Source organism: Cataglyphis hispanica, chromosome 7 (genome assembly GCF_021464435.1).
Source record: "Cataglyphis hispanica isolate Lineage 1 chromosome 7, ULB_Chis1_1.0, whole genome shotgun sequence".
NCBI classification, from domain to species: domain Eukaryota; kingdom Metazoa; phylum Arthropoda; class Insecta; order Hymenoptera; family Formicidae; genus Cataglyphis; species Cataglyphis hispanica.
In genome coordinates, this window is record NC_065960.1 from 5076103 (window position 1) to 5100774 (window position 24672).

Below are 24672 nucleotides of genomic sequence, written 5' to 3' on the forward strand. Positions count from 1 at the left end.
TTGTCAGACGTATGTTTTTTACCGTGTTGCACCGTTAAATGATAAAATTGCCGAATTAATCGGTACACATAAATAGAAACGTCATTATCATAATTTGTATAATCAACATAATGTTATGCAATGATATTGATATCGCCGAGTGAAATGCGAGTTGCCTTGCGTCGCAGTGAAATTACAGTTTTAATTTTTTTTCCCTTTTTTTTTTTTTTTTACGTAAACAAACTGTCCGCGTAAAATGATCATCGCGGGTACGATTATTTTTCTCACGGTCATTTTTATCCGATCAAAAATATCGCGGTTATAAATCCACACCGTTGATTACATCGACGAAATTTATGGAGCGGATTCATCTCAGCTTACCGTGCGTATCGAACTTTCGGATGATGGTCTCGATGATCGTAGTTCTGGGCGCCACGTGACCTCGTCTAACAGGCATCTCAGGAACAGGATTTTCAGGTATCTGGACAGCCGAGACTTCCGCGTTTTTTGACCGTGTGATGTTAGGGCGCAATCTCGGGCCCTATACCTAATATATCGCGCGACAATTACAATAAAGCACTAGGAAAAAACACTCGCGGCAAACAATGCACGAGCACGGTAGAAAAAAGCACAGCACGAGTTGAGCATAGTGATTAGCCGTAAGATGGTGTAACGTAACGCGACTTGAGTTAACGAGGATAGGAAAAAAGAAAGAGATTTTCGTTGCTGTAATTGGATGAGACGATCGCGCGAGTAAATCAGCGATGCATCTCGTCTCGTTTCCTCGAGCTTCTTAACGGATACGAATAAGAGGCAGCGCGAGAAAGAGATCTGTCGTCTCCCGCAGGTGATCTTATCTCGCGTTTATTCTCGTCCGCCAAGAGCACCGAGATGGTCGTTGTTCTTGGTCTTGCTCGTCTTCGCGATATCGATACGTCACGATTAAGACTTTTTCGGAGAGCGCGAAAGGCTCGACGCCACGTTCGTTTGGACCCAGAGTTCTCGTCTCTATCTAGATATCTGTCTAAGATCTTCAGTCTGGGGTGTCGATCCGGGGGGGAAGGTCGGTGCTACCTTGTCGAACGATCGACATACGTGTCGCACGTGTCACGCGTTCTCACTCCTGTGATAGATGCCGAGGCGCGTGTGTGCTCTTCAAGACGCGGGATCCACGCGAGAAGACATCTATTTATAACGGGGATTATGCGAATCTCTCTCGCGGCGTTTTCGCGATTTCCACTGGACTGATAATTAGCCTCCACGGATCGTCGCGAACGATTTAGCGGAGAGCTACGAGGATACCTCCAACGTCGCTCGCCAACGATAACGTCCGTCCTCGACGCGATTCCTCCTCTCTCGTCGACAAAGTCTCATATCGCGTCGATCGCCGTTTACAGCTGAAACGCGCATCGAATCCTCGTGATTTTCAATTGGCGAGCCGATATAGCCGAAAAATATTGACGCGACGGCGACGCGATGCGGCGGGTCAACAACCTCGTGGCTTCGATCCTCGGGAGGTTCGCGTTGTTCCTGACCGCAGGCACTCCTCGGCGATGCTCGCGGATCTTGCTGAATCTGACTACGGGATCGGGGTCAGATTTCACGATAGACGAAATCGCGGAGCGTGGACGTCTCGGCGAGGCGCATGACTCGGACATCTCCACGACGTCGTTGTCGAATCGCTCGTACACGAACGAAAGAAAGAGACAATTCGTCGGAGAAACGGCTCGATTTCGCACGATGAGTCGAGACGGCCGTGCGAAGTGGGAGTGGGCGTCGCGACGCCCAGGATAGAGTAGAGCTGTTCACGACGACGGTGAAGGCACGTGGTGTGTTTGCAGTCGAAGCGTTTACACGAAACACCGCGATCGAATCGATTTTCCCGACGCGGAGTCGTGACACTCGTCGATGCTAATCGAGCGTCAATCGAGGCTCTTTCTCTCACTCTCACCTCTTTCTGTTTCTTTCTCTCTCCCTCTCTCACGTTCTCGCGCTCTCTGACGCGGCTGGTCAGCTGTGCATCTCCGGTCAACCACGGGGACAGCTATTTTTGTATTTCTTCCTCATCCTCCGCGACCATGCCCCGACTACCGCCTTCGTCGCGGTCTAATCTCTCGGGATATCCCTCGGCTCGCGTAGCCACGTCGAAGTTCGTAAAAAATTCGCCGCATACGACGCTTCTCGCGAGCAATCCACCTATATGCACGCGTCGAGATCAGATCGTTGCGGAGTACGCCGTTGGGAAATTGAGAAAATCCGAGATTTTCGGATGACACATAATAATTCGCAAAAATACCGTTCTTTATACTCTCTTTCTCTCCCCTTCGTCTGCGTATTTTATCACCAATCTGTCTTACTCGATTAGATATCTATCTCTCAATTCATCAGCGCATCTCGCGATTGATTTCACTATCAATCCCATGTCTCCTTCACGTGTTTACGGAAGCGCGTTATCTCCGTGCTGCGCTGTCACACGCGAACGTGACCCACCACGCCTTCACGCAGAGATACGATGCCCTCTCGCTGACCCCGCGACCCTCTCGTGATCCTCTACCGTCGATGGAGACACCTGGCTTGTCCCCTAACACCGTCTCTCTGGCCGGCGCACTCCAGAGGAAGGTCGCCGAACACTGTTGCTCCGCCGCGTGCTCGTAATCTCCCTCTACTTCGTCACGGTACACACGCGAGGCATCTCCTCTCTCGAGAGAGAGAGTTTCTACGAGAACGCAAATTCCAATCGTCGATGACGACGTTACGACGACGCGATACCCTCGTCGCTTTTACCCGGAGTCCCGCGGTTTGGCAAGTCGCCGTCGTGTGTTCGGTCGGAGAACTGATTCGCGCGAGAGGAGGCGCGAGACGGGTCGACGTCTCTTTCTCTCTCTGTCTCACTCGCGACGATGACGACGGCGGCAACGGCGACGGCGGCAACGACGACGACGACGACGACGACGCCGTCGACGTCGGTACGTAACAAAGAAGGAAAGAGGGGGCGCGATCGCGCACGGCGCCTGCGTCGCGGAATACATCCCCTCCCCCACCCCCTCCCCAGGTTCACCCACCCGCATACGTACTGCCACCTTCCCACCCCCGGTCCTGTCCGCAATCTTCCCCGCCGCACCTGCCCCGCCATCCACTGATAATATCGATAAGATTCCGCACACGGAAACCCCGCCGTCCATTCTCTTCGTTCGGCGCCCTTCTGTCTTCCGTCAACGGGGTGACGAGCTACCGAGTCGCCGCCAGCGGAAACGATGTACGCGCCAATCCACGAGGACATAATGACATAATGCGTATCTTGTATTCTTGGCTTTTATTTCTCGGTTTATTCCACTGCAACGCGACAACCCGTGTTCATTCGTTTTTATATAGAGCGTGCTCTGCGTTTTAAATTTAAATAAAATGCAATTTCTGGAATATTGTATTCCGAGATATTAATTAAACATTACTTTTGTCACGCTGTTTTTGAATTATCGACGAAAAATGTATCTATGGGCGAATAAAAATATTGTTAAACAAAGATGATGTAATAAAATGTAATAAAATATTAATGTTATTTCTGTTATATAAAATATGTAATTTATTATATAAAATATGTATCTTTGCGTAGTTTAATTCTTGCTTGAAAAAAGATTTTCTTTATAACAATGAAAATATATGTGCCATTTTATATTCGTTGAAAGAAACTTATCTCTTGATCGTTGAAAGTGTGTGAGATATTTTATGTACAGTGAAAAGAGATGCTATGCTATTATAAGCGTGACATTATATAACAATCGCTTTCTTTCCACGTGATTATTGTTATTATACTTTATCTGATCGTATTTCAACATAAAATATATTCACTTGCCACATACAATGTAAGCATTATGTAAATATAAATCACATATTAAGGAGAGAAATTTTATTTATACAAAAAATAGTAGTGCTCTTATAAAATTATTATAACGCTAAGAAAAATACAGTGCACACATATTTACGAATATAATTAAAAATATCTAGTATTTTTTTAGTATTAATTTACATATTGCATGATACGCAGAAGTGCGTATATAAGTTTTGCCAGCACGAGAAAATAGGATGGATTTGCAAATCGATACGAGTTGTATTTGATAGCGTCACTTTACGCGACTATCTCTGTCGATAAACTTCAAGTTATCGTGGAATAGTCAGTAAGAGAGTTGTGGGTAAGACAGAGACAGAGCTACTATATACCCAGAATAGATAAAAATGTGATTTGACTAACGAAAGACGAGAGAAATATATTATCTGCCGCGATAAATTTTCCCCCCTTTTTTTTTTTTAACAAAATGCCCGCCCGTTTCATTTTTGGCACACATACCCTCATAAGAAATGAATTCAAACAAGCTCCGTTATTTACATTGCATAAAAACATGTTTACATTCGCGCGGCACATCTATCGTGTACAACTGCGGAATTGATAAAAAATGCGCGGCGAATATTTACTTTCCAATACGACGTATTATTCGCTGGTTATTGTGTAGCGTGGTCAAAGAATATTATTTATTTCTTTCGGATAAATATATCCGCTTACGTTCATCGTACGTGAACGCTTGGCATATTTAAATTTTATTTATGCAGATTTCATCGAGAAGTATTTAAAGTTGATCTCTTTGTCAAAAGTAAAAACGATTATTCAGCTAAATCGATCGCGTGTAATATCGATGCAGTATGAAAATGAAAGCGGGTAAACGCGCGTAAGAATTTAAACTCGATCCGCCATTACGCGAACCGCCAAAGCGCAACTTCACGCTCGCCTTATATCGCTCTGCACTTACTTAAAAATCCGCCGATGCCGTGGAGATGTCCGTCGTTCTCTCGCTCCTCGCATCGTCCAGCTCACCAGTGGGACACCATTTCGCCGGATCCTCTGTCACAAGGCTCGCGCGATTCACGGAAAATTCTGAGAGAAACGCGCGACATCACCGCTCGACGCCGGGTCTTTGAAAAATGGCATGGCCGTCGCGCCGATCGACGCTCGGCGGCGCTCGGTGGCGCTCGGGGCCGCTCGGCAACGCTCGGCAATGCTCGCGTGCCGGCGCTGCGGCTCGCGGCTACACGGGGTTCACGAGAGTCGATTCACGGAGCCCCGCCCTGCCTGCCGCCCGCCAGAGCCGTGACGTGAAGGTGCAGCAGCCGCAGCAGCAGCAGCAGCAGCTCTGCTCGTTTCGTTCGTGTCGAGAGTTCTCGTGTGTCGTCGAATGAAAACAATCGTCGACGTCCGAACGTCGCGCATCCCGAGACGTTGACACGCGCCGCACTGTGTGTGCCCCGTCGTTGATAACGTCCGCGTATAGTCGCTCGTCGTCGTCGCTGTCGCGTCATCGTCGTCGCCGTCGTCGTCACCGCCGCCGTGTCGTCGCGATACCTCGCCGCGACAGTTAACCTTAAAGAAAGCGGCGGGTGCGGTGATAGTGTTTTCCCTCCGTGGAGGTAGAGCGGGTAAACTCGAGTCGTCAATGCTCGAGACGGAAAGGTGTGACAAGGAAAGTGCGTAGTCATCGATGTGAGAGCCGAGGACGGCGAGGAAGAGCAGAGGGAGCGAGTGCGAAAGCGGAGAAAGAGAGAGAGAGAGAGGCCCAAGCATCAAGCCGGGAATTCCGACGATCGCAGCTCCGTCAGGGAGCTCCAGGTACGTAACATCGGACATTCTGACATCCCGGGCATCTCGCCACTTCCGGATCCATGTCGCTCCTCCGGCCGAGCCGCCCGGCCGCCCTTCGCGCGACTCGATAACCGCCATCATGGCGGTCGCCTAGGCCTACGCTCCGTGTCAAAAATCTCCTCCGTTTGCCGTTTACATTGTACCTACGATCTTATCTCACGCGATGCCGATTCCGCCGCGAGGATGGCATCGATGAAGGACGGAATCGTTTCGACCTTGCGTCGTTAAAAGGACGACGGACTATTTCTTTTTATTTTATTTGGAGCCGCATAAAAGCCGCTCGTGTACACGACAGTCTTGTCGCTTCGATTTCATCACGTTCATCGCGACGATACGATTCCCGATTTCGTCGCTTTCTATTCGCGAGTGTTCGCGAGGGACACTCGGTATAATCCGACGTCGGGTTAGCACGAACGAGTACGCCGGAAATAGATCGAGCGTCGCGATTACGGGATGCATTATCGATGGGATCATTGATTGGAACGGACGGGCTTCCACGAAATATTTGTACTCTCTCGACTCTCGCGATATACGTACTTTGACAATTTGAAAAAAAAAAAAGAAAAAAGAAGTCAATGAGTCGGCCTGAGATCGATAACGAGATTTTTCCTGCGCGTTCGGATCTCTCCTCCTTAAAGAATTAATAAGAGACCTAACGAAAGCATCGATCTGTCATTGTTGGTTTGTGCCCTTGTATGCTGGTTTACTATCCCTTGCTCGTAAAATGACTCGAATTGTTTTCACGGAGCTATCATTGATGTTCGAACTGATTTAGTGTTATTGACAGAGTAGAATGGATTATTCCAAGTTTCAGATCGTATAAATGAAGTGGCTAATTTCAAATCGATCCATGAATTTTTATATTACGTAAAAATCTATCTATTGTTTACAAAAAAAAAAAAAAATTGCATTATATATGATTAAGCCTCGAGGTCGAGCGAACGTCGACGCTCTCGTCTTCAGGAATGTTCGCCTGTCACGTCGTCCCGGAGGCGTCCGGACACACACCGGTTCTCCTTCGACGCCTCTGACGTTTGTTTGACGACGACTTGGATTATCTCGTGGCGCACAATACGCGTAACACAAGTCGCTTTGCATGCTATACAGGGTGTCCCAGATGTTCAAACTAAAGGGGTGAATTCAGTACGTCGAGATTATTATCTATTTGACACTTTGGCTAAATCTCAAAAATTGCGATTTCCCAAATTAAAATTTAATAAGAATAGAATGCTTTTATTTTTAATTCAGATAAAAAATTATTTTTCAAACGATAAGAATTACGTTTTGGATCATTTTGAAACGTAAGTCTTAGTTTGAATAATGATTTTTATGTCTTTAATATCTGAATTTAATAAAAATAACGATATTTTATTTTTATTAAATTTTCATTTGGGAAAGCATTATTTTTTGAAATTTGATTATAATGTCAAATAAAAAAGTTTCTTATTTTAGAAATGTGAATTCACTCCTTCAGTTTGGACATGTAGGTTTGGGACACCCTGTATACGAGATCTCCACAAAAGAAAAGTTTGCGTTTCTTAATCAGAGAGATAAATTTTTGCGCGTTATAAGAAATGCGGTAAAAAAAAGAAATCGCGAGAGATGCGTGGAAATATGCCTGTGTAATAAATGTAATTGTTTAATAAATTTGATGATTTCATAAATTTTATTTTTTTTTAATTTTTTAATCCAGTATAATTTGATATAATAATTGACAGCAATAATTATCACTTATTTATTAAATTATAAAGATAATATTTTTTTATTTAAGATGTTTGTTAAATGGATTTGATCACACATCAAAAGTATAATTATTAAAGTAGCCAGAAAATTATAAATAAGAATGATAAATAATAGTACGATTAATCAAACTTTTTTTCTTCCTCTTCCTAAGATTATAACTGGTAATTTCTACTGTGCCTTTTGCGAAGTATTGATTCCGAGAACAGAAAGTCTGATGCAATGTAAAGTCTGTGAATTTTCTTACATAACAGCTGATGTTTATCAGCTTGATCTTTGTCAGCATTAAATATACACATGCTGGATTCGCAGTCCTAATCGAGGCAATCAGCATCTTTTACATGAACAATTAATTTAAAAAATAATTTATATCGAATTATGTTTAAGTAATCAGTATTACTTCAGTAAGTTCTCTTCAAGTACCATAGATTCTATTATCTTTTTGGCAATAGAGAAATCTAGCGAATTTCCCGAAAGCATTCCTTCCACGCAACAATTAGCTTCTTCAAGTAATCTTTTCTTTCTCTTTATTGTTATCGCTGTAACTTTTATCATGGATATTTAACGACTATCTCGCTTACGATTATTTGAGTCATGCACTCGGAGAAAGATGACCAATAGCGAAAGCGATCCGTTTATAAGTTCTTATAAGAGTTATCCTCGGCATTCTTCGAATGAGACAGACCTCTCAGGTTAATGCTCGCAATAAGCCAAGTCGAAAATAACAAATGGAACGATAGACATAGCGACAATAGACCGAGCGTTATAGGTGTCGGGCGGGATTACCGAGGCTTATGTTAGCTTGACGCGACAGACGCGAAGAAAGACGTCAGGCGACGTTTGATATGGGCAAGTAAATAGTGGAAAAAAAATTTCTTGCGACTCGGCGTCACATTCCGTCTCGCGATTGGCCGACCAGTTGGCGGCCGCAGCTGTCTTAATTGGCTTTAATTGCTCCGGAATATAAAGTCGCGCGCGCGCGCGCTGGAGGCAAGTGGCGTCTCTTGAGTTCAATTGACAGCATGCCACTTGAGACACATCGACAATGATGTGCGTTATCGACACTACTACCGATTGGCCTAAGCGAGGAATCAATTGCACACCTCGATATATTACTCTTTCTTTCAGTTTTCGCGAGATCGTCGGAACGCGATGCGTTTGATGAGACAAATATCTTGCAGGTGTTTCAATGCATTTTATCTTATAGTACATTTCCATAATCATAATTTTATTTATAGAATCGTGGAATATTTTATAAAATCTGTTTTAATGTAATTTTTTAATAGTTCTTATCGATCTTGAGTCTTGGATCGTATCCCTGACATTTTACGCACGCAAAATTTATTTTAAGAAATTAAATTAGTAATGTCTCCTGGATTTACATAGTGTAAATAAAATATATATAGTATATATTTTATAAAGATTATAGTAGCAGTTTTGACTTTACATTGCGAGTTGAATATTGTTCTCAGCTGCGACTGTATTTGCGTAGTGAGTTAAATCCATCCGGAACTACTGTTATCCTATTCTCGTGTGCGGTTCCGTATAATTTCATCGTGGCAGATAACGTCACGTGCGTCGAACGGCAGCGACGATGAGTTTTGCGCAGATATGTCTCCTCGATAGGAAACACTCGAGGAGTCTCTCGAACGACGATCGCGGTCTACAGGACGGTTAGTAGGTCGTGCTACTTAACAGATGCGAAAGGGTCAACGTGTTCGAGCTGGATGATGTATCTTAATGTTAAACCCTTTCTCGATCCCTCAGTTATCAGCCCTCTTTTTCTCTTTTATGTTCACGTTCTTCTATCTCGCTTTTATTCGTCACCGAAGTATCGCCCCTCCTAAGGATAGCGAGTAATCGAGACAGAAGGTGATAAATCAATTGCAACATAACAGAAAAGGCCAGCTTGTTAATTTAACATTTGCTTTTTGTTCAATTTTCTCTACATTAAAGTTCGATTTAAATCAAAGTATAGATTGATAATTTTTTTCGCACGTCCTTCCACAAAATAATACTACTGTCATCTGTCAAACTTTTACGCGGTAATTATTATACATACGTTTTATGTGATTATATAAATCGTAAATCGTAAAATTGTAACGCCATTAAGACACTTACGTTAGAAAAAAAAAAAAAAACCTCATAAATGCACTTTATGCGGTAAGCGATTCTTCTTGGTGCGGCTAATGACGTCATGCGACTGCATTAAACTAGGACAGAGAGACTGAGAACTTTAACACGAAGTTTCGCGGTGTATTTACGATAAAAACAAGAGACCATCGCGATACGTTGGACTTAATCCTTTGCAAATTTCTATAAATTTATCCGACGAATAAATTGGTCCGCTTTCTGTCGATTAGTTTCGAATGTGCTTGTCGCGAAAGTCGGACTTTCTTCTCGTGACACTATTTTCATTCATAAAGAAGTAGCACCGACGATTCCATTTTATAGCGCAGAACATCGCGAACATTAAACGCCGTTCATTGATGTCGAAGCTGTGTGCATCCGATCAATATTATATACCAGGTGTGTATTGAATGTAATTTACACGGTCCAGTTATACCTCGAGAATACGACCAATCAAATCATTTTTATCTTCGTATTGTGCGACGAGGCGGTTTTTAATATAATCAAATTTTTTTTTATCATAATCCGTAAGTTGGCTCCCTTTGCACGACGCCCACGCGACGACACGGTTAAAAAAAAACCGAGCATCCTGTTAGATATTGCATTAGGTCCTAATATAGAAACGAGGACGTCTCCCTCGGCATCTAAAAATTAACGGGCAATCGATGGCGCCACGCGGCCTGTTCCAGGTTACTTTCTGACGTCACTACTCACCTTCTGACGTCATTTATCTGTACGTCTCCCTCTCTCTCTCTCTCTCCCCTCTGTCTTAGAATTCGATGACCCAAGCGTGTAATTCCATTTGTATCCAGCTCGCTATTTCGGTACGTCGAGATGAGACAAATGCTTTAAAAAAAAAAAGAAAGAAAGAGTTCAAAATTAGTGCAAGTCCAACTTGATCGATCGATCGATGCGTTTGCGTCACGGTGTATTTTAAGACATTGATGATTCCGCGCCAAAGTGAGATATTTAGTTTTTTATGTTTTTATATTTAACATGATTTCGAAGTGACAAATCATCTTATGATTATTGAAAATTTAATTTCTAGAAAGAAAGAGATGCTTTAATCTTTATTATTAATTTAAAAGGAAAGTCGTTTAAATGCCAACAAAAATGAAATTATATGATACTCTAATCGAGCCGGATTAAATAACGTAAAAATTTGACAAAAGTTACGGCTCATCGAGCACGAGGATGACAAATCGTAAAATTAGCCGCATCACCGGAAACTTCGTCAGAAAATATCCTCACGTGGCAGGTGCAACGCAGACGAACCTTGCACCGGCCTGTTGAGCAACTGTCGGCGCGCGTTCTGACACTGGCCGCCCTCCAGGTTTTACCCTTCCGTACCCCAAAGAGTACGCTTGTCAAAGCCATCGACAAAGTACGCACTTGGTGTCGGGGGAGGAGGGGTACTTGGCAGCTCCGCGATTGTGTACAGTCGACGTACATCGAAAGGGGAGAGACCGGGAGAGAGCGAGATCACATTGGACGTTGACCCGCGTGGCTCAACTGTTGCTCCCATTCGCGCATCCGGGAGCTTGTCGAAGGGAGACGGCTTAGGGAATTTGATGATAGAACGAGCCTTCCGCTCTTTCTCTCTCTCTCTCTCTCTCTCTCTCTCTCTCTCTCTCTCTCGAATGCATCGCGAGATTAATCCTGAGAGGAACCACTACCGATAAAATTCGTCCGTGAGACACGCAATCGCGATTGCGTTTTTATCGAAAACGCGTTTGTCAAGAGTGAACGACTCTCTTGAGTGGATGAAGAGTCCTCACGTATGCAAATTTAATAAAAGGGATGATAAAAAAGTTTTCAATGAAGCTGCGGTTTTACGGGTGAACTTTGTGACGATGAAGCGTAAAGAATTAATACGCCGTTCGAAATTCAAGAGATGCTGCTTTGCTCCGAAATTTTTATCACTCTACCCGAATAGATATTTATAATAAATCATTTCGAAAATTTTTAAAATTGAAACTTTCTATGAAGCATGATGATTAAAGGTGAATGAAAAAGTGAATTATTTTATAGGATATCTACTCCGTGGAAAAACCTGGAATTCCCAGGGAATTTTTTTGTACTTGGAAAAATCAAGGAATTCTTATGGAATTTTATTAGGACTCGGGAAATTTTTAAAAAAATTTTCTTTTTTTTTGATAATTTTGCTCCTATAATGTAACAGTCTGATAATCCACCGATAAAAGAAATTATGAATTATGTGTTTAAAATATATTATAAATATATATCTATTTCTATTTATATATTCAATGACTTAATAAAATATTTATTTTATTTTAATTTTTAATGATAAAAAATGAAAATGCAAGTTAAAAATTTATATTTTAACGGAAGTTATCCAATTTTTTTCAGTACATTTGTAAATCTAGCACTTGAAACTTAAGTAATTTTGTATCTTTCATTTGTATGAATGAAAAGCATTAAAAAACGCGTGCAACAAAAAAGTTCATTTTAGAAAATTGCAGCAAATAATCTGTAAAATATTCTCTTTATCCGGAATTTTGAACAAAAATACCTGTAAGATCAGGGAATTTTCAGGGAATTTTTTTACAAGATTCAAGTAGACATTCTGTGTTATATTTTTTTTCTTTCCACCGCCACGAGAATAATTCTTTCGCCATTCAAAGCTTGAGTTTGATCCGGCTGTTGACTGTCGCTGAGGCTTGGCATAATGCCATCTGTCAGCCACGAGACGACGAGCGATTTTGAATGAATAGTATCGATTTGCACTATAGTTTCTCGTTTTACGACATCGGCAATTGACCGACGTTGTTTCAAAATTAATCCACGTTTCCGATCCGAGAAACTTTGTTATCGCATCTCTAATCAACAACACGTGATCGTCAATCCGCAGGGTGATCAATATCAGTATTAGTTTATCCGTTCACCCCGAGTGTTTTTCTCAGAATGTCTGACGTTTATTTTATCAACTTTCCTCATTCTCTGATTTATATCAATTTATCCTGAATTTCTTATTTCAGTTTCCTGCAATAATATAGTAGAGTTCTCTGTTTTTATAATAATAATTATATATATATATACACACTCTTTCCATTATTCTCTAATAAATGATCATAAAACCCGTATTAGATTACGCATTGAAAATTGAAGATTGAGGATTAAAGATTGAAATTTGATCAGAATAAAAGGAACTAAATTTTTTTTTAAATTTCGATTGTCAAATCTCAATCTTCAATGCGTAGTGTGATAGAGACTTAAAGCCCATATGCATAGTGTAAGGGCGAATTCACACTTTGATAAGAAAGCAGAACTCATGCTGCTAATAAGCTGTACAACGGAATAATATTCTGTTTTGTTTCTAATTCTCCCTAAGGCTTTAAACCCGTATTGAAGATTGAGATTGGAGATTGGTGATTGAAATTTGTTCAATTAGGACAAAGAAATTTTAGGTCTTCTTGTTTTGATTAATCAAATCCCAATCTTTAATCTTTGATTTTCAACGTATAATCTGATACGGGCTTTAGGTTGCCGGCTGCTAGCAGCAACAACAGCAGCTCGAGCAGCAACCTGTCATTGTTGGCTACGACGACGGCGTCCTCTCGACGCCGGCTTGTCGGGACGGTCGGTACGCGGGCGCACTGGCGCCAGCGTCATCTCTCCCACCTCCGGACGCCTCGTCCTCCCGGCCGGCCTTCTCTCGAAACCACGTCCTTCCTTGGGTGTGGTTCAGAGATTGCCGAGACGTCGTCTCTCCGGTCGAAGTGCGCGTCGCCCTCCTCGTTGCCCATCGTCTCGATGTCGACGGATTCGATGACGCTCGTACCTCCGTGTCCTTCGTAAGTCGCGCACCTGGTTGCTGGAAACGGGGACGAAAAGGATGTATAGATAAAGAGAAAGGGAGAGAGAGAGAGAGAGAGAGAAGGAGAAAGAGCGACGAGTGGGGCGAGCCGCACGACGACGTTCAATCGATTCGTCTCGCGCCTCCAGGTTGCGTGCGTGCGTGCGTGCGTGCATGTTTGTTCCCCGTAGTAGGGTGCCGAGTCTACCAAGTTCCTAGTGGTACCAGCGGGGCGATGGTTTATCAGGGAAAGAAATCGGTATAGATCCGCGTGGAGGAAGTATAACTGGAAATAGAATCGGATAACCGCGGAGCGTTTATTGAAGTCTTTCTCCGAGTCGACTCGCCGGCGATAGCTGAGGCTGAACCTTCCGAGGTTCTCCGACGTCTTTCTCATCGCCGGAGGAGAATCCTTGTCGCGCGAGTCGCGTTTCGACGAGCGCAACCTGGCGGTGACGAGTGACGGCACTTTTGACGGGGCTGCAAGTCCGTTTCGATCCAGTAGTGGTAGTGGTAGCGGTGGTGGTGGTGGTGGTGGTGGCTGTGATCGTGATCATCGTGGTGGTGGCTTTATCGCGAACGGGAGAGGTTATGTCGACCTGGGGCTCGATGACGCTCCTCTGACAGCAGTGGCGGTGACGGTGGGACGGAGCGAGTGAGTTCCATCGATGCGTGTGAACCTTCCCTTACGCTTCGACACCTTCGTAGGCGAGGACGCGTCGTCTTTTTTTTTTACCTCCACTTTTTTTTTTCCCCCCATCGTCGATCGAAGCCACCGCGAGATTCCTCGTCGAGCTAGTTAGCCGGAGACAATGGCGTAGGGGAAAAAGCGGAAGAGCGATACTACGTGACGTCGCCGGCGTCCTATTCTGTCGTCAATAGCTCCCTTTCTCGTTATCAATAAATATCGCGCGAAAGCCCCAAGATTCATCGGCCTTCGTATCTTAGCTTATGGATCGTCAATTATTCATCGATAATCGTTCTCGTGTATCACTGACGACGTGGCTTTAACAATGAAACTGTACCCGGTAAAGGTGTGCACTTCTTGCTTCTTTACTTTTGAATGAGAACCTTTGGATAAAAACGAAAACATAAAAAATTAATTTCGTGATTTAAACCCACAGATGACACTTTGGCTCTTTGGCAAGGCTAAGTTTTTATTATCAATATACATAATTGATTCTTTTTTTTTTTTATTTATACATTGATTTTACGAAAGCATGTAAGTTGCGTGCCGCAATTTATAAGTTTTTTAGTTGATGAATGTTAATTTATTGTTATGATATTTCTGTTTCTGTGATAGTTTATTTTATTGAGTTCACATAAAACATATCTACTAAATTATATCTCTCACTGTGCAATTTATTTCTTCCAACTGCGAGGACTTATGAGAATGTGATGACAATATTTCCCACAATCTTGCTTTTCTTTTTCGTGACAATTTTTCTTTCTATTTTCCCATGTGCAAATTACTTTCCCAAGAATTGTTTCAGATACAATGTAACCAAATAAAATTTTCTTTCTAATTAGTTGGATAGATTCTCTTTCCAATTAGCTGGATCAGATTAATTCACGTTATACATCCTAATTAGAAAAAAATGGTTATTTTTTTTATCGTATTTGCGCTTGCGTCAAACTTGAGTCTCCTTAGTTTCCTCCGGAAGATGAAAATACCTTGTTGGATCGACAACTCTTGATTTTCTCGAGTCACGAGATTTCGCGGAGATGAAGGACGCATCGGATTATTCGATTCTCTAAACGTGATTAATTATGTTAATTTTGCATGGCAAATTTTTAAGTTAAGACGATGTAATATTTGTAGATGTTTGTCTTGCTTTCGATAGGGAAAACTTTGGAGAATTGATTACTTTATTGCATGTAAGAACTATAAAATAGCCATAATAAAAGAAACATAAATAAATTGATTAGACTGACTGGATTATCCTGCGATTTAATAACATAAATTAAAAAAAAATATATTTATTATATTTTTTATATTTGTTTAATATTTCTAAGATATTGCTTGCAAGAGAATTAAAGAATCTTCGACTCGCGTTTGAATGGGATTAATTTTAATCCGAGAAGCTTATGATCCATTATGCATGTCCTCAACAAGATTAAGACAATTGTTTTGCGTGCCAATATAAAAATATTCAAAGACAGGAGAAAGAATGAAAAGGGAAAAGTTTTGATGAAATTTCTAAATATAACAAAGATTAAAAAATGACTTAGAAATATCGATATACGGGATTATTTCTTCAAATGTCAATATTATATTTTATTTATTTTTTTATTACTATTTATGACGATGGTCATAAAGTACAATATACATTTCTCCATCAATAAAATAGATAGCAAAAATTGATAACTTATCTAGCATGAAAATGGCAAACGTGTCAGTAGTTTTCAGTCAATTATCGGTTTTCCGAACGTTCGATATTACATTGCAGTAACTAGTTGCATTGCCTTCGTCACGGTGATATACGTTGCGTGGCTGATGTTTTTCTCAAGGAAAAGTACGCGCTGACAGAAACTCGAACCTCGAATCGCCACACTCGCGAGAAAGAGAGACAAAGAGAGCCAGAGAGAGAGAGAGAGAGAGAGAGAGAGAGGGAGAGGGTGCGATAAAAATATCTGCGCACCCGTCACAACCAAAATATTTTTAGCGAGCCGATAATTATATTTTGTTTTTTTCTTTATACGCGCCGACTTGTGTGCGTACTTAGGTGCGTGAGTGTGCATGTATATGTGTGTTTGATAGATGAGACGCTCTGCCATTAATAAGATGATTATACGCAATTATGTTAATTAAAATCGTTGGACGCAAATATTTTGTCACATACCACAACAGACGAGTCTTTCTTTCGATTATAATAATACACTTTAATTTATCAATTAGGATAATTTTTTTCCTATTCGCGGTTTCCAGATTTTAAGAACGTGAATCTTATACGGAAAATTTTTTAACTGATTTATATCATTCCCTCTCTATCGTATGACAAAATAGCTAGATTTTTTTTTAATATTCAAGCTTTTAAATATTACGCGTGTCTGGAAATAACTATTTTCATTGGCGCATTACGCTCGAAAGCGACACGTGCCAATTAGCTAGACGGGCCAAAAACAGCGATATAATAAATATTTAGATTCGGGAGATTCTAATTCATCACTATCAGAATATAGGGACAAATATTTAAAAATTTTGTCGATATTTTATACTATTTGATATCTATACAATTCCTTCGGGCATATGTAGATTTTCACGACTGCGTTGATAACGCGTATTACCCACGATGCCGCGTCAACGCGATTATCTATTACCGTCATTAAGAAACCGCGGTAATTCTTGGATGACGTTTGCCTTTGGTATGCCGTCTGTTCGTTTTCTTCAAGTCGCAACAAAAGCCGCGCGTTGCTTGCGCCGAACACAACATTACGTCAAACACTCGCCGTATCAAATATGACAAATGGAGTTATTGTTAATTTAGCACTTGTAAGTTTTCCTCGTAAGAAAGGATAATCCTTACAAAGGTTACACAATGAATTAACATTGACGTTCAATTATCTTATATAAAGCTTTATATATTATATATCTACATATAAAAAGATTCAAACATTTTTCTTTGTCAATTTAATCGAAAATACAGACACGATACTACAAAGAGAAATAATTTTTAATCTCCTCCTTGCGGACTCCATTTGTATGTATTAGATTTAAGATAGCTACATTATTACGACCAATTGAACTGATCGATTTGAAACATTGTGTTCCAGAGGTGGCAACGGTCTCGTCAGGAAGTGTCGAAACTGGCGTGTGGGGCGGAGGAGTCAGCTGTGGTCTGGCTCTGATTGCGGTGGTAGCGGCGGAAGCGGAAGCCGCGAAGGCAATAGCGAAGAAGGCAGGAGGCGAGGAGGTGGGGCCGGGAGAAGTTGCTGGGAGTCCCGATTTTGTTAGAAGACGGTGCAAGCTTCATCCTCATTCCCATCATTTTCATCTATCTCTTCTTCTTTCACCTCGCATCTTGCCTTACGGAAGTGCTAGATTCGTAAGCGTTCGCCAGCGGCCACCAGAAGAACTGTCAACGGCGTGACACCGGCCCCGCGAACGGCCTTCCTCCCGCAGAGGAGTAAGCGCCGCACAGACAGGAGTCACCGCCATCATCCGTCATCATCATCGTAGAAATTACATTCTGTGAGCCCTCTCCGAGGCGAGGCGAGACGAGAGAGGAGAGAGCTTCTTCAGCCTCCCCCTCTGCGCGCGCGACGTCCTAGTATTATTCGGCCCCGCTAACGGCCGCTCATAAGTCTCGCGCGTCATCTGTCAGACATCATGAACGAGCTCGACAGTCTTCGTCAGGAGGCGGAGACGCTGAAAAATGCCATTCGGGTAAGTACCCGCTTCCTTACTTCAAGATTGTTTCTTTTTTTTTTTTTTATCTCTTGTAGATCTGCATTAAAAAAAGAAACAAGTACTTCTTTCAAAATTTTTGAAAGATATCAGAGTTACAAAGAAAACAAAACTAATAAATAATCATTTATTTTATTATGATATTTCTAATTGCATTTGTTAAAGTAAAAATAGATTGCTTATGTGTGCATGCAATTATGCATACTAAAGCAAATTTATTAGACTGATACAACAATTTAATTCCTTGAAAAAAAAAAAAAAAAAATCAAATTGACTTATTTTTAAACGTCAGATTTTGCAATTTTATGTAACCCTCTTCCGCCTTCCTTTATTCCTGACGTTATCGTAAATTTTAACCGATAGAAGATATATTCATCTGCTTCTTCCTTTACCTCGTTTATATGGCGAATGGTTTTTCGTATAGTTGTGAGGATATGGAGCTGGCTAGGTGGTGGTAGTGTGGTGGTGGTAGGGCGCGGCATAACCGTCGCTTCTCTGATCAATACACCACCGTCCCTCTCTCTCTCTCTCTCTCTTTCTCACCCCATGTCTTGTTTCTTCTCTCCATGTATTCGTCTCTCTTTCTTCTACTCGCTCCCCTCATTCCTGCCCTTTCCTCTTATACATGCATAAAATGCACGCGCTCGCACGGTATGCGCGGAAATATGCGCTTATGTTAAAAGGAATACGCTATCGGTCTAATTATTTATGACGCGTGCAGCAACATTGTTTAGCAAATAAAATTGCCAATGTACGTTGCGCAGTAACGTATATGCGTACACCATAAATGTTGACATATTTCCTTTAATTGCGAATAACAATTTTTTAATAATGATTGAAGTTTTGTTCAACTAATATATTTGATATCGTCTTGTCATTGATATATTTTTTTGATATTTTTTTATCAAATTTTTTAATTTATCTTAAATTATTTTATTAAAAATTAAATTATTATTGCTGAAGTAAATTACAATTACATCTTATATGTAAAATCACATTGCGATCAATCAAATTTAGCGCAATCTTAATAGAAATTATTATTAATATCATTATTTTTAAATATATAAATTCATAATATTTTGACTATAAAAGTAAGAAGTTATATCCGACTAGTATTAAGTCACTTCAAGCGTACTACTGCATTACGATTCGATCTTAAAGGTCAACTCAAAGGCAAAATTGCGGCATAATATCGGACTAAAGACACGCGAACACCGTCGACAATTCAACAGAATCCTTTTTCTCGTCCCATAACTTGCTTTTTCTAATTCCTTGACATTGATGGGAATTTTTAGCTGCCTGTTTGATCATTTGACCTTTTATATTGAGTTTGTGTATACACAGGCATGACATTAAATGAAACTTTTACGATATTTATTAAATTTTTACGATGACATTACATTATTCAATATCTTCTTAGAGTGTTGCTTCAACGTGAAATCTTCAAGCTTTAAATATCACTGAACGCATTATAACAGTGTAGATAAGATTAACAGTAATGACTTAAATACTTGTTGCGAGCATGACATTAGATATTTAATGCGAGGAATAGATCCCGACATAAATTTGTAAATTTATATATAATCTCATGTCGCAGGATGCCAGGAAAGCAGCATGCGACACGAACTTGGCCCAGGCTACATCGGGCATGGAACCTATCGGTCGCATACAAATGCGTACGAGACGTACGCTTCGCGGTCACTTGGCTAAGATTTATGCGATGCACTGGGGAAGTGACTCCAGGTATGATGTTAGATGCAGATGATTAGATGATGATACATTGGCGTCTGAAAATCTGAACGTAAATAAGATTTTATTCATGAATTCTGTGTGAAAAGCAACATTCGAGAGAACAAAGAACGTAAATATTTACAACCATTGATTAGATATGTATTTTTTTACACCATAAAGCTTTGAATCTTCGGGAGTAACGGAAAGATATTAAGATAGAGAAAGACTTCGCTCTTCCATCTTCACACTACGTTTTTGTCAGCATATTTTTTTTGTACTTTTCACATAGGAATCTAGTCTCCGCATCGCAAGACGGCAAACTGATCGTTTGGGACAGTTATACCACCAATAAGGTTCACGCGATCCCATTGCGGTCCTCATGGGTAATGACTTGTGCATACGCGCCCTCGGGTAGTTACGTAGCATGCGGTGGGCTGGACAATATCTGTTCCATCTATAGCCTTAAAACTAGGGAAGGTAACGTGCGGGTTAGCAGAGAGCTCCCGGGTCACACTGGATATTTATCTTGCTGTCGATTCTACGACGACAACCAGATTGTCACCAGTTCTGGCGACATGTCTTGGTAAGTAAATCTAAAAAAATTTATTGGAAATAAACGGTAATCGTTATAATGAAATTTCACGTAAAATTTGATTACCTTTAATATATGAAATTCAATTTAAATCGCATTTATTTATTTTCTTGCATTTCTTATAATTCGAAAGCACACATTAAGAGATTATGAATATATTTATATAAAAAAAATATATTTCTCGATTACCTATTAACAAAAAAAATGCGAAGTATTTATGATGAATAGAGTTTAATAAAGAATATATCCATAAGAAAAATCTCATTTCTTCCTACTCCTTATCCCAAATTTCTTCCATTATTAAATGCAATCCTGAAGACACCTGAAGATTGATTTATCCGGCGCGAACTAGAATGCTGAATTGTTCTGACTCAGTGCTCTATGGGATATCGAGACCGGCCAGCAGTGCACTTCGTTCATCGGGCACACCGGTGATGTTATGTCTCTGTCGTTGGCACCGGATACACGCACTTTCGTATCTGGCGCGTGTGACGCCAGTGCGAAGTTATGGGACATTCGCGAAGGATCGTGCAAGCAGACTTTTCCGGGTCACGAGAGTGACATAAATGCCGTAACGGTGAGATACTTTTCGTTCGAGGCGAATAAATAATTATCTTTCATAACATTACTGCTAATGTGTTATCGGAAAAAGGATTTATTATTTTTGACGGTTTGATTTATTATTTATTATTATTTACAGTTCTTCCCGAACGGATACGCTTTCGCGACAGGCTCGGATGATGCGACCTGCAGACTCTTCGATATTAGGGCAGATCAGGAACTCGCGATGTACAGTCACGACAATATCATTTGCGGTATTACCAGTGTAGCTTTCAGCAAGAGCGGTAGATTATTGCTGGCAGGCTATGACGATTTTAATTGCAATGTTTGGGATTCCATGAAGACAGAACGAGCTGGTAAGTTGAATTGCAATCTTACAAACGATAATTTCCTCAAGAGAGAAGAGAGATTTCATTTGAGGTCCTTCTCTTGATGATGGTTTTTTTCATAACGTTTATTATTTGCAATAATTGTAATCAGATAATATTGTTATTCACTACTTTACTAAAAATATATTTGTCGGAAACTCCATTTTCTAGGAATTCTCGCTGGGCATGACAATCGCGTATCTTGTCTTGGCGTTACGGAAGACGGCATGGCAGTAGCGACGGGTTCTTGGGATTCATTCCTACGCATTTGGAATTAACTTGGGGCTCTTCCCAGGACGTTCCTTCAAAGAACCAACTACAGTCAACCAGCATACAGCATAAGAATTAAGTACCATCATCTGACCACTGAGCAAATCGGCGTGCCAGCAGTCACGACGCTGGCAAATAATCCGCCAGGTTCACCGGAGTTGACGCTGATTAGAAATTTTGGATACTCGATTAGTAGCAGCAGCAGCGGCACCAGCAACAATAACAATTACGATCGTAGAAAAGCCCACGATAACAATGGCGGTGGTAACAGCAGCGGCGGCGAATTTAAGAATGTTTTGGATTGTGGTGGTAAAAAAGACTCCCGCAACAGGCGCAACGTAGTCGACTTGACCTGGCGACGTAGTAAAGTCGGCGACAAGGACCATGAATATCAACGCTTCTAAGAAGAATCTACACTCTAATTAGGTCGAAAACATGGGTTGCTGAAAAATGTGCGGCGAAGGACAAGAATCGAAAACGAGCGCCGACAACAAGACCGACATCCAAGAATTTTCGGCAGCATCGGGCACGCATTTTCTTTTTCTCCTCCCCTTTCTTAAGGACTTTCTTCGCGAACCTTCGAGAGGCACGTGCTGTTTTACGGCTTTGATAGTTCTTTTCCCACGGGGGTATTCCTAGTCGAGGATTTCAAAGTTCGAAGGACGGATTACAATCTTGTGCCGACGATCATCGAGAGATTTCCATCTCGAATCAAGGTTCAAGCGTTCACTGCCGAGAAGGCGCCGTTAACAACTGCTCCGGCAGTTGGCTGCGAGTTACTCTTCGATACACGGTTGTATCGGGCGGGATAGGATATGCAATCATGGATATTTCGTCGCAATCCGGAAATAAAAAACGAATCAGCCAAAGGTCGTGATAGTCCCGCAATGATGCGTTCGAATCATACGACGCACACTGAACGCACACAATGAAGATTCACAATGACACGAATTGCATATACTTACACACAAAAGCGAGTGGTCGAATAAATATAGGGAAGATGTGGATCGTTCACCAGCAGTCTCGAAATGCATCCAAGTCGCACACACTTGTCACATGAGTTTTGCCCTCGTGCACGAGCATCGAGCGGCCAAACGTGGAAAAAAGAATAAGATGTCACTTTTTTTAACACGATAATACGCCGATTTCGCACCGCTACTATTACTACTATTATTATTATTATTATTATTATTATTATTATTATCACGATCCCCTCGATGAATTTCGTAGATGTATCGTTATTTATTTTGTATAGACTTCTGCCATAGGCCGCCTTGCGCCTGCGTTTTTTGCGAGTGCGAGAGCGATTGAGCATGTAGTAAAAGAGAGTGAACGAAAATTATGAGAGCATGAGAACGAGAGCGCGAGAGGCGCGCGGCCCATTGCCAATCAAAAAAAAAAAAACAAAACGAGGAACGGGATATGAGACACGAGACGGATAAAACGGACGTTGAATACAGAGAGAGGACGCTTCTTTGATAAATAATTCGTAATACGATGGTTTGGTACATGAAGACGTCGACGGATCACATTCGTGGAAAATTACAAGAAGACGAGAAGTGACGGATCAATGAGCGAGAAAGCAGACCAGGTATTAAATTTCGTCTGTTTTTTCATTGCGATAGAATTACACGCGCGTAAAGCGACGGACCAGCGTAACGTGTCAAGTAACGTTTAATGTAACGTGTATTTGTTTAGTTTATAGTGTCTATACCTTAACCTTTCTCTCCATCCTCGATCCAATTATCCCTGATTGTGGCAACAGCGGGAAGGAGAAAAAGAATTAATCTTCGACTATGTCTCGACGAAGTCCCGTATCTCTTCCCACTATCGATTCAGCGCCAATTAATCCTCGTGCACGAGGCAGGCACGTGCTCTCGATCGAAAGAGTCGTGCTAGAAATTTCCTTGAAATAGGACCCAAAGAATCAATCGGAGGTTGAATGAAAGGATCGCGAGACTAAACTCTTCCCCTCCCTCTTTCTCGCCTTTCTATCGTCATTATTTTTTTTTCTTTTTTTTTACCGTCTGTTCACTCATCACGCTTTTTGTTTATTACGGTCTTTTTTGTAAACTCGTATTTGTACTTTTTCGATAACTTTTAAACTCACTTTGTATCCCTCTTTTCTGCGATGTACCATCATTTTCCTCTCCCATCCCTGCCTGTTCTATCCTTTTTTGTCGGAAATAGATGTTGAAACTGTGTATGCATTTAAAAAATAATATTAATGATAATGATTATATAATATTAATATTAACGATGATTGTAATTTATAATTATTAATATTTAATATATAAGTATATAAGGTCGATGGTTCTTTAATATAGCAGGATTATGATTCAATCGCCTTCCGGCAACCACGCTCTTAGTTATTACGCGCACGTTCCTTTTCTTTTATACATACAATATATAGCCTTTTTCTTTTTTTTTATGAGTTTTGTATATTTGTATTATAGCGTTTAAATAATCACATCCTTTTTAGTTTGATGAAAAACAAATATCTCAGATTGATGGGAATCCTGTGCATTTTTATTTTAATAATTGAAAATAACATAATTTATACATATGTTAGAAGTCATTGCTTATCATGATAGAAATTTTGAAGAATGTATCGAAATGTGCCGGTTGGCCAAAATCACAAGTATTGAAGGAAATAAGCGTGGATTCCGGAAAGCGACTATTTCTTCGAAAAATTTCTTTCCCAGTGGAACAAACCATGTAATTTGGCTAGCGAAGCAAGCGAGTACCAATGAGGACTTTCGAGAAACGTTGCAAATTTTCTCGAACATTTGACATTTTGTAAAATCGGTTCTTTTTTTATACACACATATAACTCTTCGCGACTAATCTCGCTTACATAATGCTTTGTACATGTTAAATATCAAACGAGCAAAAGATCTATCTCCGTCTCGAAAGAGAAGATTCTTGTTCCTTCGAGATTCTTTGTATTATTAAGAATTTTTCTAAAGTTCGATTCGAAAAGCGAGAGACAGAAGCGTGATTAAAATGGCCGCTTTTCGGTCTTTCCGGCGTAATTTCGAAACGATATCCGTGCGAGAAGGAACAATCTTATAACAGAGAATTATGAAGGAAGAGGAGACTTTAATAAGCAGATTAATGGAAACAGATCTGTGCTTATTGCATTTCGCGATTCCGTGGCTTTCCCCCGAGGGGACTCTTACAATCTTTTTGTACCTTGAAACGATATGGTTTCTTATCCTTGGTACAAATAAGACAAAAAATATAATAGCTCTGTCGACGAATCTAATGCAAAATTGAATTATTAAGCCTCTAGTCATATTAACAGCACGCGCGCAAATAGAAGAATAGCAGGTGAAACTTTGTAAGCAGATACCTTTTTCTAAAATCTCTTTCTTATCTCCTTGTTTG

At 41.0% G+C, this 24672-nt stretch overlaps 2 protein-coding genes across 13 annotated transcripts in view; one reads left to right on the forward strand and one right to left on the reverse strand.

Annotated features, from left to right (window-relative positions):
- LOC126850793 (potassium voltage-gated channel subfamily H member 6) overlaps nucleotides 1-4929 on the reverse strand; it is a 98695-nt gene extending 93766 nt beyond the window's left edge. For 8 of the 11 annotated variants that reach the window (XM_050594115.1, XM_050594113.1, XM_050594120.1 and 5 more), the window contains exon 1: nucleotides 361-2813. In XM_050594115.1, coding sequence (XP_050450072.1) covers nucleotides 361-436 — 76 coding nt within the window. In that variant the 5' untranslated portion in view covers nucleotides 437-2813. Of the gene's footprint in view, nucleotides 1-360; nucleotides 2815-4778 lie in introns of those variants that run through there. The other 3 variants (XM_050594110.1, XM_050594118.1, XM_050594111.1) reach the window with 3 other exon arrangements.
- A 174-nt stretch (nucleotides 4930-5103) lies between these two features.
- LOC126850844 (guanine nucleotide-binding protein G(I)/G(S)/G(T) subunit beta-1) lies at nucleotides 5104-22691 on the forward strand. 2 transcript variants are annotated; one of them, XM_050594235.1, is made up of 7 exons: nucleotides 5104-5632; nucleotides 17127-17739; nucleotides 19358-19503; nucleotides 19781-20074; nucleotides 20459-20660; nucleotides 20784-21000; nucleotides 21184-22691. In XM_050594235.1, exons 2-7 carry the CDS (start codon nucleotides 17683-17685, stop codon nucleotides 21288-21290), a joined length of 1023 nt encoding a protein of 340 aa, XP_050450192.1. In that variant the 5' UTR covers nucleotides 5104-5632; nucleotides 17127-17682; the 3' UTR covers nucleotides 21291-22691. The 2 variants fall into 2 exon arrangements, with proteins under 2 accessions (XP_050450192.1, XP_050450193.1); XM_050594236.1 differs by lacking the exon at nucleotides 5104-5632 and adding an exon at nucleotides 13889-14007.
- Nucleotides 22692-24672: the final 1981 nt, after the last annotated feature.